The sequence below is a fragment of the Amphibalanus amphitrite genome, unplaced genomic scaffold, assembly GCF_019059575.1.
Source record: "Amphibalanus amphitrite isolate SeventyFive unplaced genomic scaffold, NRLGWU_Aamphi_draft 000174F_arrow, whole genome shotgun sequence".
Taxonomy (NCBI): Eukaryota; Metazoa; Arthropoda; class Thecostraca; order Balanomorpha; family Balanidae; genus Amphibalanus; species Amphibalanus amphitrite.
The window spans coordinates 225,421-241,358 of NW_024881669.1; the positions used below are offsets into that span (position 1 = coordinate 225,421).

A 15,938-nucleotide genomic window follows, 5' to 3' on the forward strand; every position below is an offset into this window, starting at 1 on the left:
TATTGCGGGAGCGCGGGAAACAAGATTTAGAAAAAAAAATCACTTTTGCTTGCCGTTATTCGTCCGAAAGTTATGCTGGGAGTTTTTTTTTTTTTTTTTTGCTTTTGGCGACACCCTATGAGGCTAACTAGTACCGTTACCAACGGTTGTTGGCGCTTACCATCTTGTTCCAAGCCTTTTTCCTGGAACTTTCAGGAATGCGCCTGTAGTTGCCCTTGACCTTTGAGCACATTTCGGTAAATACCTAACCCGATGACTGTCGGGATTCCTTTGGGCCGTTTGACTGCGGTGACGGCGGTGACGGGGCGCCGTTCCACTGCACGGGTCGATCGGCGGTCACGGCCGGACCGGACCGGACCGGACCGGCTCGATCGGCGCCGATCACGACACGTCCGTACGCCGCCGCAGGGTCGATGGACGGCCGCAGGGGTCGCCGTGGACGCCACTAACCTGCCGGTGACGGTGTCTGTGGAACTCTGAGGCAGAGATCCCGCGGACATCCGACGGCCAACCTGTGACCAAACATGGTGTCTGCAGAACTAACTCTGAAACACAGGCTGACCAACCCTGCCGGCCGGTGTGGAGCTCTGACAGATTCTGCGGAGTGCGGACCCCCAACAGCCTACCCCGGTCAGCCTTCGTATTTCTCTACGGAAATCAACAGTCCACATACTACAGAGATCGCAACTCTCTAGACCGTACAGTTTCAGAATGGCGACCCAGAGATTCATCGAATTAGATGTATGTGCTAGGGTAAAAAGGAAAACTTATCAGCAGCAGCTTTTAAAACCTTTGGATAAGAATCGTGAGTAAACAGTGACATTTCCCGTGAAGCACGCAGAAGACAGGTGGGCCAGGCCAGTCAACAGTAAACTTGGCTATACCTATCGATTGGATACCAACGTGTTACGGGCACAGTTGGCTAGGCATCAGTGGCTCCAGGCGCAGTTCACGGTCCCTAGCCTCAGTCCCTGGCCACTCCCGCACGCTCGCTGTCGTGTCGTGACGGTGTAGTGCGGGTAGTTGTAACACCACGGCGTCTCCGCACCGCCGGGCGGCTCGAACCCGTGAGTACACCTGCACCGTATACCGTGCGCCCGTTTGAGTGCGACTGCACTGTATCTGTCTGTGTGTTTCAGGGCGGGCCCAGTCTGACGGACATCATTCGGTACCAGGAGGCTCGCCGGCGCGATGCCGGTCTGCAGAACGGTCCGGCGGCGCGGCGCGGCCTGGGCACCGGTCGGCGCCGTGACGAGCGTGTGCGCACCCCGCCGGCAGTGGCCGGCAGAAAACACTACCGCGTCCAGACCGAGCCCTATCTGGAGGAGGTGAGTGGACACTACACACTAAACAACATTCCAAACACTACCGCGTCCAGACCGAGCCCTATCTGGAGGAGGTGAGTGGACACTACAGTACACACTACACGCCACTCCAAACACTACCGCGTCCAGACCGAGCCCTACCTGGAGGAGGTGAGTGGACAGTGGACACTACACACTACACACTTGTAGTGTAGTACCCCTCCCCGGGCCCCCCGCCGGCTGGCAGCGGCGGCCGGAGCCAGTCCGACCTTTAGCCGGCCGGGTCAGGTAACCGGGACGGCCGCACCGCGGCGCCGCGCCCGGGCCGGCCGAGAGACGGAGTCGGGTGCCCGCCGGCGAGCCGTCGGCAAGGGCGCGGGGCACATTAGTCGAGTTGAATGTACACTGTTCAGTCTTGAGTGTGAGTGATGAATGTGTGAGTGCAATACACTACAAGTGGCGACAAGAGGCTGAGATAAGCGGACTGCATTCAAGACGACATGTTCCAGTCACCGGCGCCACCGGAGTTCCTGTCGCGGCCGGGACAGCGTCCTGGGAGCTGGCGACAATGGTACGAGGACTTCCTGGTCTTCGCTGAGGCCAGCGGGTGGTTGGACTGGACGGACGGTCGTCGGACAGCGTTCCTGTTGACAGCAGTCGGAGCGGAGGCACGTCGACTCTACCGAGCTGCTGCTTCAGCTACCAAGCAGGAGAACATCGAACCTGGAGTAAGTGACACTGACGCCGGCGGCGCTGGTGCTGTAATTGTGTCTCAGTTCGATGCTGCTGTAGCTGTTTTCAAGAAACTGTTTGAGAGCGATTATGATGTTCGTTCTGCTCGCTTGAAATTCCGGAAATGCACCCAAGGCCCTGATGAGTCATGCGTGATTTTCCTGGCCAACCTCCGCGAGGCAGTGGCCTGTTGCAGTTATGGTGCCCTGACTGACGACATACTGCGTGATCAGCTTATCGAGGGTTGTCGCTCTGACCAGCTTCGTGACAAGCTGATAATGATTGATGACCTATCTCTCTCCAAGCTAGAGGCTGTGGCCGAGGCCCACGACCGGGGCTTGCAGCGAAAAGCTCTACTGCACGACTCATCTGCCGGTGCGACTTCACCTTCAGCTCCTACAGTGGAGGTGGCGTATACTGGGCAGCGGCGCAGCACGAGCCGCAGTGACTCAGCGCGTAAGCAGACGCGGCGTCAGCCTCCTGTGAAGAAGTCAGGTACGTGTCGTGCCTGTGGTCGACCGGGTCACTGGGCAAATGACAAGGAGTGCAGAGCGAGGAACCTGAAATGTTTCGAGTGTAACACTGTCGGACACTTAAGCAAGTGTTGTCCTCGTTCTAACAAGACCGGTGCTGTTGACAATGTGCAGATTTTGTCCGTGTCTGCTAAGGATGACGTATGTCCGGTCGTTCAGTCAGTGTCGTGCCCGTACTATGATGCCTTCATTGAGATGAAGCGTGTCAGGATGCTGGTTGACACCGGCTCGGCGGTCAGCATCGTCCCAGCGAGGACGTACTGGCAGCTCTTCAGTCACGTCCCTCTCCGTCCTGCGGGTAAGCTCGCCCAGTGGAACGGCAGCGGCATTAAGGTGCTGGGTAAGATGTCAGCTGACGTCACAGGACCGGACCAGCTCTCCGTTCCAGCGGAACTGTACGTGGCGGTGGGTGATGTACCGATCATGGGCCGTGATCTCCAGCATCAGCTCGGAGTCACGGTGAGCCGTGGCAGTGTCGTCTGCCAGGTGAAGCAGGATCAGGTGCTGCCAGCCATCAAGGGATTCGTCCACAAGGTGCGTCTGATTCCCGGAGCTGTGCCCAGCACGCCACACCTGAGGACTCTACCGTACGCTGTGCGGCAGGAGGTCAGTGACCATCTGGAGTCCCTGGAAGCCCAAGGAGTCATCGAGAAGGTACCCTGTGGCTCTTCGCCCTGGTTGTCCCCGATTGTCGTGGTCCGGAAGCGAGGAGGAGAGGGCCTGAGGATCTGTCTCGATCTGACGGCGGTGAACAAAGCCATTGTCGCAAACGGCTACCCCATCCCACCGATGCAGGAAATGCTGGACAAGCTCCGAGGTGCCAAGGTGATGTCCAAGCTCGACATGAAGTCAGCCTATCATCAACTGGAGCTGCACGAGGAGTCCAGAAACCTCACTGCTTTCGTGCATGAGGGTCAGACCTGGAGGTACAAGCGGTGCTGCTTTGGGCTCAAAAGTCTTCCGCAGTGTTTCCAGAAGCTCATGGAGACTGTTCTGCAAGGCATCCCTGGGGTTCAAGTCTACCTGGATGACGTACTGGTCACAGCGCCCACCCGTGCAGAGCACGACGCGAGGCTTAGCACCGTCATGAAGCGGCTGAAGGACTACGACATCACGCTGAACGGGGACAAGTGTCTGCTAGGTGTTGTGTCGCTGGAGTTCCTGGGGTTCGTCGTGTCGGAGCGTGGGATCGAAATCTCACCAGATCGGGTCCAAGGTCTTCGAGACATGGGACAACCCCAGAACACCAAGGAGCTCCAGGCTGCACTGGGGTCCCTCGCGTTCTACAGCAAGTTCGTGCCCAACTTCAGCTCTCGGGTAGAACCTCTGCGGCAGCCGCTGAGGAAAGACGCCCCAGCCTTCCGGTGGACGGAGGAGATGACAGCTGCGCTGGAGTATGTGAAGTCGGCGATCCTGAACTCGTCTGCGCTGGCACCGTTCGACCCCAGTCTGCAGACGTTCGTCACGACCGACGCCAGCGACGTTGGTCTCGGGGCCGTTCTCTCACAGATCCACCCAGATGGAGAGAGAGTGGTGGCATTCGCCTCCAGCACGCTCAGCGCAGCACAGCGCAAGTACAGCGTAACTGACAGAGAGGGCCTGGCATGCGTCTGGGCGTGTCAGAAGTGGCACAAGTACCTGTGGGGCAAGGAGTTCGTTTTGCGGACGGACCACGCTGCCCTTCGCTCTCTGCTGTCTGCCAAGGGCATCGGTCGGGCCAGTATGCGAATGTCTCGCTGGGCCGTCAAGCTGATGAACTATGCGTTTCAGGTTCAGCACATCGAGGGGAAGTTGAACCAGGCTGATGGCATCTCACGCCTTCCCGGCAGTCATGGGGTTGCAGAAGACGAGGACCAGCTGGTCGCAGCCCTGGAGGAGATGATGCCGGCGGTGAGCAGCGCTGATATCGCCGCAGCAGGCCTTGAAGATGACGAGGTCAAGGCGCTGATCTCGCAGATTCCACAGCGCTGGCCGTCGAAACTGAGGGAGGTGCCGCCTGTGCTGAAGCCCTACTTCAGGTACAGGAACGAGCTGAGCATCGAGAAGGGTGTGGTGTTCAGAGGTGAGAGGATACTTGTTCCTTCTGCCCTCAGAACCCGCGTGGTGACAGTTGCCCACGAAAGCCATCCCGGGATAGTGCGCACGAAGCAGCGTCTGCGCGCAGTCTTTTGGTGGCCAGGGATGGACGGCGAGGTGGAGACGGCCGTCAAGAACTGTCCCACCTGCTCAGTCGCGGACAAGTCGGCCAAGACGTCCAGGACGCCTCTCATCCCGGTCTCGCTGCCTACTGCACCGTGGGACAAGGTGGGAGTGGACTTCATCGGTCCGATGCAGGGTCCGGCAAATCAGAGGTACGGCATAGTGCTCACAGACTACTACTCCAAGTGGCCGGAGGTGGCGTTTGTATCAGAGCCAAGTACAGACGCCGTGATTGAATTCCTGACGTCAGTGGCGACCAGAGAAGGGTGGCCGAAAGAGCTGGTGAGTGATAATGGAACCCATTTCACGTCAGCACGGTTTGCATCGTTCTTGCAGGCTAACGGGATCAAACACATCAAGGTGTCCCCGTATCATCCAGCAGGTTCCGGAGCTGTGGAACGCTTCAACCGCAGTCTGAAGTCTGCCATCCAGATAGGTGAGCAGCAGAAGGCAGACAGGCGGCGGCACGTTCAGCAGTTCCTGATGGTGTACCGGGCGACGCCGCACGCCACGACGGGGCGCAGCCCGTCAGAGCTGCTGCACGGACGCCAGCTGCGGACGTCACTGGAGAACGCCGTGGTGCAGAGCAGTGACTGCAGAGGTGACGGCGCCATCCAACAGCACGTCCGGAAGAAGCAGCGAAAGATGAAGCGGTATCATGACCGAACGGCAAGGAAGCCCGACATAAAGGTAGGCGATCTCGTTCGCTATCGCCTGATGCCAAGGCCGCGCAAGGGAAAACCTCGGTTTTCCAAGCCATGTGTCGTCACCGCACAGCGTGGTCCCGTGTCGTTCGAACTGGAGGGTGGCATCAGAGTCCATGCCGAGCGACTCTCCCCGTGTCATACATCTGTCCGCCGGCCTGACGGTCCCGGAGGAGGCGGGTGAGAACAGGCTGACGAGCCTGATCTGCTTCCTGACGACGCCGGCGGCGGCGCCGAGACTGTCGGCGTGGAGACAGCCGAGAGAAGAGAGGCTGTCGGGCCTGACCAGCTTCCTGACGGCGCCGGAGGCGGCGCTGGGACCGTCGCAGTGGAGACAGGCGACGGCGGAGCGACCGAAGTCGACGTAGGTGGAGACGTCTGGAACGACTCTGCCGGAAATGCCTCTAACGTCGACGTCGAGGACGCCGGAAACATGGAGGGCCCGTACCGCACGCGAGCGGGACGGGCAACGAGGCGCTGGTGGAGATGAGCGCTTCGGGGGGAAGGGAATGTAGTGTAGTACCCCTCCCCGGGCCCCCCGCCGGCTGGCAGCGGCGGCCGGAGCCAGTCCGACCTTTAGCCGGCCGGGTCAGGTAACCGGGACGGCCGCACCGCGGCGCCGCGCCCGGGCCGGCCGAGAGACGGAGTCGGGTGCCCGCCGGCGAGCCGTCGGCAAGGGCGCGGGGCACATTAGTCGAGTTGAATGTACACTGTTCAGTCTTGAGTGTGAGTGATGAATGTGTGAGTGCAATACACTACAACACTACACACCATTCCAAACACTACCGCGTCCAGACCGAGCCCTACCTGGAGGAGGTGAGTGGACACTACATAGTAACACTACACACTACACAGTATACAGTACACAGTAAACACCATTTCAAACACTACCGTGTCTAGACGGTGATGTCGGGCCCGGTGCACGCGGTAGGTGATGTCATCCCTTCCTCCCGGGCTGCGGTGCAGGCCACTCCCGAATTACCGCTGGTGCCGGCGACCATGTGGGAGCGGTGCTTCTGAGTCATCCCTGGTCAGCACCGGTCCTTGACTCCTTTGAATAGGCATGATGTGCATTTCGCACACCGTACATCAAGCTTATGTGCACCATGCCATGCATTGTTTTAAGCATTAGATGCATTCTGCAAATCTGCATATTATGTAAATGGTCATAGATTACTGTGTTATTGTGTAGAATAATGTATGAAATGGTGTGCAATCGCATCATTTTGAGCTACACTTGTACTTGCCGTAACCACCTCATAAACGGATCATAACCACTTCGCGGTTAGAAATCAATTTTTAACAATGGTTGAAAATATGTGTCTTTTACTCCTATTGCACCTTTTTCTGTTCCTCTCTCCTCGCTATCGCCAAGTGCCCAGGATAACTGGTAAAACAAGTGGCCCCACACCTGACCTCCCTCCCTTACATCGCGTGGACATGCTGTATAGAACTCTGCCGACATGCCAATTACGATGAACACGCCAGACAACATCAATATTCTCATTAGCGTGTGGCGAGCGGTGGGGCCGTCACGTCCCCTCCCCGGACCCCGGCGCCGCTCCTGTCGGTCGTCGGCGTGTTACCGTCGGCTGAGGCGGACTTCCGGGGCACGCGACTGACCTGTGTATCTGTCCCCGCCTGCCTGGTCGAACCCGTGGCCTGCTGCCGGCCGCGCTGCGGTCTCCGATCAGTTGTCATCGCACAGTCTCATTGTCACGTGCGTTGTCTCTGACTCATTGTGCCACCATTGTTGAAAAACACCTGTAAAGTCTCTGGCTACCACCGGAAGGTGCTTTCCCATCGATCGTGTTTGTTTATTGATGTCATGTGTAATAGTCAATACCAGCGCGGACTGTCCGGGGCACGGCGGATACATAAGTCACTGCGGTCGACGGCCTCGTTCCCCCGATTTAGGCTGGCGCGGCCATAAGGTGCATGCCGTGCCCGGCGGCTGTTTCCTGCGTCGGTCCCGCCGCCCATATCGGTCGCTCCTGGTCACGAGTCACAGCGGCGCCAAATGTCACGCCATGTTGCACACCACCCGACGATAACGCTGTGCTTTTTAGTAACATTGAAGTCATTCGTCGCAAATTTAGATACATACAGCTTTGTATTGTAACTAATGAAATCTTTATCAATTAGTTTTTAATTTGGGTCAAAATGTGTCTTTCTTCAACAAGTGATGTAGCGGTGTGGTGTCTGATGCTGATGTCTCCTCCAGTCTCCGATAGTTCAGTGGGATAAGCGCGGTAGGTAGTCCCTCCGTGCATTATAATTGATATTGCTCCTGCGGTGATAACTCCTAGCTACTGGATGTTTTACCGGCAATGTGTGCTCGGTCCGCAGATCCGCGACCGGCGCGTGGAGGCGGACCGGGCCGTGCAGACTGACCCGCTGCTGGACCGGCCCAGCACGCCCCTCTTCGTGCCGTCCAAGACCGGCGCCGACGTGGCCACGCAGATCTATGAGGGCGACGTGAGTACCGGTACACTGCACCCCTGTTGCCGCCCCTCCCCCCCCCCCCCCGCTCCCCGCTCCGGTCGGCAACCCCGGCGCGCACGGTTCGTCGGAAGGTCACCTCAGGCTCAAAAGAAACGATATATACCATTCGAAAGCTGACGATGCACTGAATCCGAAAATGTAATTTTTATCAAAATCGATCGATGGCCTTTTTTGAAAATTGCGTTTTTGTAAAGACTGTATAATTTTTTATTCAACGGGCTGTCCCAGACATTCTTGAAAATATAAACATGTATTTTTGAATTCCAGTGAAAGCTGAACGCCAAAAGAACAATATTTAGCGGAGCAATATTTCCAAACATTAATATGCGTCTCCAATAGCCGACAATAAGGCGCAATTACACAGCTCAGTGTCACGATGGACCAGAGTCACCCACACAGAAGCGTGAAATGACCCTTATCGACTCGCAGACCCGGCGCTCTCGGCCCGCCTGACCGGTCACGGAAAGAACGTTCGGCTCTCGTTCTACTAAACAAATGTCATATTTGTCAGTTTAACTGTCCACATCGCTATTAAAGTTATTCAGGATACCTGTGAAGAAAATTCATTGCTCTGTCATCTTCACATCATACATTAATTTACATTTGTTCATGTCTACTTTGCTCAATTGAGCTTGGTATCATGCCCATATAACGAAAATTGGCCGCGCTGAAATGTCAGAGGTTGTACCGGCCTCAGCTCGGGTGGAGTGGGGGTAGCGCCCGGTGGGGCAGGGTAACCTTTGACCGGTCGCACGGCCGAGCAGCTGTCACTAGTACAGCCTCTGACAGTGAAACCCCGCTCACTTCCCCTGCGCGGGCACTGAGCGCAGCTGGATGGAACAATACATGCATAAGAAAAATGTAAATTAAAGGGACCCTCCCACCTCAACATTAGATTTGAGTTGAGATAGCCAAAATGGGGTCCCTGGCTCACAATTACCGGTTTCGGCACTCACAACATCGAGAAATGCCTTAACCCGCGCCCCACTGGGGGGGGGGCTATTTATAGCCCCCCCTCCCGTTTTTCTGCAATAACTTCCAAACCGCTTGACGTATCAACGCCAAACTTTCAGTACCTTCGGCTGCATCAATTTGACACCTTGTGTCAAAATTTTAACTTCGTAGCTACCATGGGTCGGCCGGAAATGACGTCAGAGTGACGTCATGTTCGGCCGATTTCGACGCAAAACATTGAACCACGGCAATCGCTCCCAAGAGCTCAGTTTTTAAGCTAGATCCAATTTCTTTGCATGAGAGGACTCAGAATAGACTGCGCTATCAAACTGCTATCTCGGATTTTCGAAATTTTGAAAATTTCGAAAATTTGATATAATAAAATCCGAAATTTATATTTTTACATTTTTTTCAAAAAGTTTTTGACTTTTCGAAAAAACCGGAATACCTATATGTGATAGAACGCATTATTATGACTAACTCTAGCAAGTTTTAGCTAAATATCTTCAAAAATGGCCAAGTTTTACGCATTATTGCAAAAAATTTACAATTATTAATTTTTCAAATCAATTTTTTAGCACGTATTTGACATCGTACGCCAATATAAATAGCACCATCGTGTTCCTGAGCTCAAACTGCATCCAATAGACACCTTTTTTGTTGAAAAATTTTAACTTGAAAATTTGACCTTTTTTGACCTGAAAGTGACCTGACCTAAGCTAAATTCGACTCAAAATGACCTCGAATGACACAGACGACATCACATTCGAAATCTCTGGCCTAAATGGACCATAAAAAATGTGTCACGTGACCGACGCATGATATAATATTTTCGTGACCTGTGATGACCTGACCTTGACCTGAAAATCAAAGTACAAGTTTGGTACCCTCGGGGTATCTAGAGCATCTGTTCACGAGTGTGTGATCCAAAAATGAGCCTGATCTGACTTGTAAGACGGCGGCCAGAGCCCAAAACGTGAACAAGCAAAATGCTAATAATTTTTACTTTGACCTGACCTGTGACGTCATCGGTGACCTCGAGGTCAATGAAATTAGGTTTCGCTCGACAGTTTTTCCGGGGCTATCAGACGCCGTTTGAATTTTGACGATCGGCCCAGTAGTTTCGGAGTTAGGAGGGGGGGCTATGAATAGCCCCCCCCCCAGTAGGGCGTGTTATACTCAGACCCCAGTGGGGCGCGGGTTAAATCGGAAATATTGAATTTCAAAATTGCAGCATTTTGATTCAGAGGGGCTAATGCATAGGAATATCCCTCTGAATGTGTGACGTCAGCGCAGATATCTAACGATTTTTAAATGTTTGACTAAAACGTTTTGTAGCACGCGGTGATATATGCTGCTTTGCGCGCAACAAGTGCCGCACTTTCAGCTGCCAAATTATTGCTTCCAAATAAAGTCGCTAGGAACAGCGGAGATCCCAAAAAGTAAACAAAAGTAAAAGTCTAATATCTTGAAAACCGGTGAATATTTTTCGGTGAAATTTGGTAGATATTCGTTTTCGTTCTTTCTGAACCGAGCGACATCACTTTCATGCCAATTCATAAACTTTTTTGAAGGTGGGAGGGTCCCTTTAAAGCATGTTGTAAATCAAGCAGGACAATGAATTTTTTTTCACAAGTATCCTGAATAACTTTAATAGCGATGTGGACAGTTAAACTGACAAATATGACATTTGTTTAGTAGAACGAGAGCCGAACGTTCTTTCCGTGGCCGGTCAGGCGGGCCGAGAGCGCCGGGTCTGCGAGTCGATAAGGGTCATTTCACGCTTCTGTGTGGCTGACTTTGGTCCATCGTGACACTGAGCTGTGTAATTGCGCCTTATTGTCGGCTGTGGGAGACGCATATTAATGTTAGGAAATATTGCTCCACTAAATATTGCTCTTCAGGCGTTCAGCTTTCACTGAGTTCGAAAAAACATGTTTATTTTTTTCAAGCATGCCCGGGACAGCCCGTTGATTAAAAAATTATAAAGTTTTTACAAAAACGCAATTTTCAAAAAAGGCCATCGATCGATTTTGATAAAATATACATTTTTGGATTCAGCTCACCGTCAGCTTTCGAATCGTATATACCGTTTCTTTTGAGCCTGAGATGACCTTCCGACGAACCGTGCGCGGTGCCGAGCGCGATGACGCATCCACAGGCACCGGGCCTTGGGGCGTGTCGCATGGGCAGCCGTCTGAACGGGCCGTGGGAATACCCGTCTCGGCTGGTGGATGAATGAACCCGGACCGTTTCTCCGGCTGAGCTGGAGGCGGCGCCGGGGGTTCCCAGGCGGTGGCGGCTCCAGCCGCCGCCTGGCACCGACCCCGAGAGGCAGTGACTCATCCTGCGCCCCGGGCCAGCCCGCGGCGTGGTGGGCGGGAATGGCGGCCGACGCGGGGTGGGGAAGGGCTGAAAGCGAGGCCGGCGCGGGTGCTTCAGCATGGAGCTGGCGCCGAGTCGGCCGGGACCGTCTGAGTTCTGACTCTCCTCTCGGGATGACTCATACCGTCCCACGCCCGTAAATTGAAATAGCCTGGTGTTTCCTTTTTCTAACCAAGGAGAGGCGCTGCCCGGAGAATACCCAATTGCGTCATTGAAAACTGGTTCATCACCACCCCATTCCAGACAGTTGGCTGCTTGTTTAGTGGTTGAGTTTAGTGGTTAAACCTAGTGATTCATGGTCGAGGGTTCGCACTTCGCAGCCGGCCACCCGTGGATATTTTTGGCCTGTTCTAGGTTTGTAGGTTGCAGGTTGAAGGTTATAGGTTGTAATTGTAAGGTGTAGGTTAGCTTAAATCAGGTAAGGTTTGGTTTGTTTCGGTTTGGCTTGGTTAGAAAGAAGCATCTCCGGGTACAGCGCCTCTCCTTGGTTGCAAAAACGAAACACGCGACCGGTGACCCCCGAAATGGGGTCAGTCGGAGCCAGCCTGCGAATTCGGGACACTGCTGGGGAGTTCCCCCATCCAGGAGAGCTCAGATCAGAGTCCTGACCTATTGACCTGGCCCGAGGAGCGAGGCAGCACTTATTGCACGCATTAGTTATTGCAGTGACTAACCCGACCGGTTTATTGTGCCCTCAGCACAGTGCCACGCTCAAAATGCGGCACACGCCTCTGGCTTACAGGTCCAGTCCTATGACTCGCATCGCGGGAAATTTTGTTGAGACAGATGACATCGTTCGATCATGAGTGAAACTTTTTGGTCATTGAATGTGACATTTTATTTGCAATTGAACAGTTCATGGTCCGCTCGACAGAAATCATTTGATGACAACATAGTCACAGTGTAGGAACACTGAACTGCAGACATAGATATGCATTGTGCATGGATCCGCGAAAATGGATCTGGTGTCTGCTCCCACGGATTATGATCTCGGATCCGGCAGGATGACAGATCCAAATCTTGAATTTATCGAGAGATCCATAGGGATCATAGATCCAAGTCTAATTTTTTGTTTGAGATCCACTATCCAGTGAGATCATAGATCCTCAAGTTATGATTTGTCAACACAGAAAAAAAATCACTCAGTCGCAACTCACAAATTTTATGTGATTGCAGGTCATAATCCATAGTTTTGTGGCACTTATTGACATAGAAATACTTGGAAACCTGGTTTCAAATGTTGTGCATGGTGGGATCTACTCAGATCATAGATCCATGTTCTTGGTTTCTCTTCAGGTTCTATGAGATCATAGATACAGGATAAAAAAAATTTACGCCGGATCCGGTGGGATCATAGATCCTAGCCTGCAGTTTGCTTCAAGAACCACTGAGATCATATGTAAATCCATGCACATGTCTGCTGAACAGTATCAGACGCCTTTCTAGATGATGGCAAAGTCCCATAACTGAGCGACCCGTGCAAATTACCTTTACACATTTTATAAGGACAAAGTCGTGTGGACAGCAAAGGTGTCATTCAAGTAGGTAACTACTTACATGTAATATGCTGACTAATTCCAAGTCGCGCTAATGTACGTTTTGCTGGAAAGCATCCCGGTATTTTGGCGAATATCCACTGATGGTGGCTGGCGACACGTGTCGTACACGTCGGCGGCGGCGGGTCGCCGTGTACCCGCGTGTCGTCCGGCGGTGCCATGGTATCGATCGACGGACACCCCTGTTCCCGGGCCCGTCGGCCGGACCAGCGTGTGTACTGTGCACTGGGCAGGGTCGGCACGGCGGCGTATTAGCGGCGGCCGCCCGTCGGCTCCCGTGCTCCGTGATGGAATACCGTGCCAATGCCGCTGCAACTGGCATTGATGACCGGGCATCACATACCCGGTGGCCAGTGTGTCCAAGAATGTAATGTTGCGGGGAAATCCACCCATAACGAAAAGTATAATGACATCCTAAAAATGTAAAGAAAAACATCCATACGGCAGTTATGACACGACTCATAATAATAACCTCGAACCCAAACGTCTAGGCGCAAGAGAAACACAAAGCTCGCAAACTCTCACAACACGCCAAGACAACCATTCGAATAACCAAAATGTTCAAATGTATGACCCGACTTTAAAACTTCATTTAACATCCCGAATATCAGAATACCTTCAAAGTTTTATCAGTATTTAATAGTTCTACATTATTGTCTAGTGACATATATAAAAACAGTGCTTAAAAATGGTCGAAGTCAAGTTTTATGCAAATAACGACATCCTTTCCGGTCTTTTTTCCACATCCTCCCCCCAACGTAAAATGATTTTAACCACACTGCCGGTGGCATTACGGTGGCTCGGAAGCTTTTATGGAGGCTTTGAGCGACAGGCTGAGCGAAATAGGACTGCAACGAAATATATAAGTGCATCTCAATTCGGGTCGTTTTGTCTGACATAGGCCCACAGGTAGCGTTTGAGATCAAGCGGATAAGACAAGCTGCAGGAAACGATATCAGTGTTCGCCATTATCCTACCCTCAGATTTTTCCTTAAAATTTATATAGGTGAGGCATTCCTAATTTCACCTTATAATTTTTCATGATGTGGAGTGTGGGCCCCGCGCGCAGTAAAACCGGCAGCTCTGGTGCGGCGGAGGCGTTCTCCCCTACCCTCCCCGTTGGGACCCGTCCGCGACCGTCCCGGCGTGATTTGGTGTGCCGCCGCGTGAGAAGTGTATTATATTTGTGTTGTTACTTGTTATTGATTGTTATTACGTCGCGTACCACGGGGCTGTGATGCTTGTGTGCCTTGTATCGCGTTGGTGGGCGCTCCGCCGGCCGCTGCCCGCGCTCGCTGTAGCGCCGGCCAATCGGAGGGCCGGGCCGGGCGGCTAGCCCCAGGCGCCGGCCGAACTGACCTGGGGTCGGGACTCGGAGCGGCAGTCAGTCGGCTCTCGATCTCTGCGCGGTACGTGCCCGTCCGGACACGTGCTCTCTGAGCTCGGGCGTCGCTCCGGCGATTTGAGGCCGTCCCAATAAGCTAATACTGGTGGTTCGCCCTTGTGGACGACCATTTTGATGCCAGTATTCCCCCTAAATCTAATACGTTTTGCATCTCTACGGAATATGGTTTCGGCCGTTCGGTCGAACCTGCTCGTAAAATTTCCTTAGCAATTTTCCCATAGTTATCCATTCGTAATCTGGCTTAGCTCCAGTTTAACTCCGGCCATAGCGCCGTTTCACATACAATCGCACACATCAGCGGGATGCGCTCATGTTCGACGGCTCGATGCGTCTGACTCGTTCTTGGATTCGTGTCTGTCTCTGCTGGCAAGTGTCTAACCAGCTCATGTCTTGTTCTTGATTTGTCTTGATTTTCGGCACGCATGAGTAAGACTTGTGCGGAGGTTCCTCCGACAAGGCTTTTGACAATACATTTAAGACGTGCCAAGAACAGCTTTGACCTGGCGGTCGCGGTGATCAGTCGGCTAGTCCATTCTCTCAAATGATACAGTCCACTTAAAGCTCTCCACACCCACTTCGACTGCACGTCCCCCGCCACAGTAGGGTACCAACTCGGGCCACTCTCTGTGGACAGCGGCAGGGCCGCTCCAAGTTTCGACGTGCAGGGCGACCTTTCAACATCAACACGGGGTAGCGGCCACGACATAGTCCTCCGGGGGCCGGATCACTGGGAGCATTTCCACCAGGTTTGCTTATAGTGATCAATCACCAGCATATAGAGAGAGATGGGTAAGCCAGACCCCAACACAGACATTGAGTCACTGAAGGCGAAACGCACCAAAGACCGAAGCAAAGCAACTAAACAAATCAATGAACTAAAATCTCTATTTAAACAAGTACATGAGGATAACCAGAGCCCTGCCCGGTACGAGCTGGACTACGCCATCGAAATCGGCGAGAGTCACCTGACGCTGCTAGGAACTCTCGAAGCCCAGCTGAGGGATGCCGGCATAGAGGACGCCGAGTCCACTCACATCGCCGACCTGCACCGAGCTGTCGGACTGGGAAAACGCCTCCTATCGGACCTGCGGGAACAAGCCGCAGCGCCTGTGACGCCGAACTTTCAACACCAGGCGACCTTCAAGATCGACTTCAATCTCCCAAAATTCCACGGCGATGTTCTCGCCTGGCCCGAATTTTGGGAGGTATACGAGGCATCTGTGCACAGAAACTTGGCGTACTCGCCTGTTCAGAAATACTTTTACCTGAAGCAACACCTCGATGGAGATGCAGCCCGGGCCATTCAGGGCCTGCCACTGACGGCTGAAAACTACCCAGAAGCAGTACGAATTCTGCAACACCGCTTCGGCAAAGACGACTTCCGAAAAGACACGCTGGTCGCAAAACTGCTCAGTCTACCTGGAGTGACTGACGCCGACAACATCAAATCCCTGCGGAAGCTGACTGACGAGGTGACAGCAGGAGTCCGGTCACTGAGAGCCCTCGACATCACCAACATCGGAGAGGTGCTGCTTCCGGTCCTCAAAGGCAAAATCCCAGCCTCCTGGAGGCTGCAGTGGGCACGACTGAGACGCGAGCGAGCCACTGATGACGAGAACACTGAGTTCGAGTCATTCCTCAGATTCCTCCAACAAGAGGTG

The 15,938-nt window shown here is 53.5% G+C and overlaps 2 protein-coding genes across 3 annotated transcripts in view; both read left to right on the forward strand.

Annotated features, from left to right (window-relative positions):
* The window catches only part of LOC122383821 (radial spoke head protein 3 homolog B-like), an 82,405-nt gene that overhangs the window by 40,273 nt on the left and 26,194 nt on the right, over positions 1-15,938 (forward strand). For both annotated transcript variants that reach the window (XM_043370604.1, XM_043370603.1), the window contains 2 exons: positions 1,140-1,328; positions 7,822-7,950. In XM_043370604.1, the coding sequence (XP_043226539.1) occupies positions 1,140-1,328; positions 7,822-7,950 (318 nt within the window). The remainder of the gene's footprint in view (positions 1-1,139; positions 1,329-7,821; positions 7,951-15,938) is intronic.
* On the forward strand, positions 2,596-6,239 carry LOC122383819 (uncharacterized protein K02A2.6-like). Its single transcript, XM_043370602.1, has 2 exons — positions 2,596-4,510; positions 5,048-6,239. Exons 1-2 carry the CDS (start codon positions 2,765-2,767, stop codon positions 5,654-5,656), a joined length of 2,355 nt encoding a protein of 784 aa, XP_043226537.1. The 5' UTR covers positions 2,596-2,764; the 3' UTR covers positions 5,657-6,239.

What these genes read in the sequence shown, in the direction of transcription:
- LOC122383819 (XM_043370602.1), top strand. Translation starts at nt 2,765, where the DNA reads ATGAAGCGTGTCAGGATGCTGGTTGACACCGGCTCGGCGGTCAGCATC. An exon ending in TTGAAGATGACGAGGTCAAG is followed by an intron (nt 4,511 to 5,047) that starts GCGCTGATCTCG and finishes TGGCCGAAAGAG; the next exon opens with CTGGTGAGTGATAATGGAAC.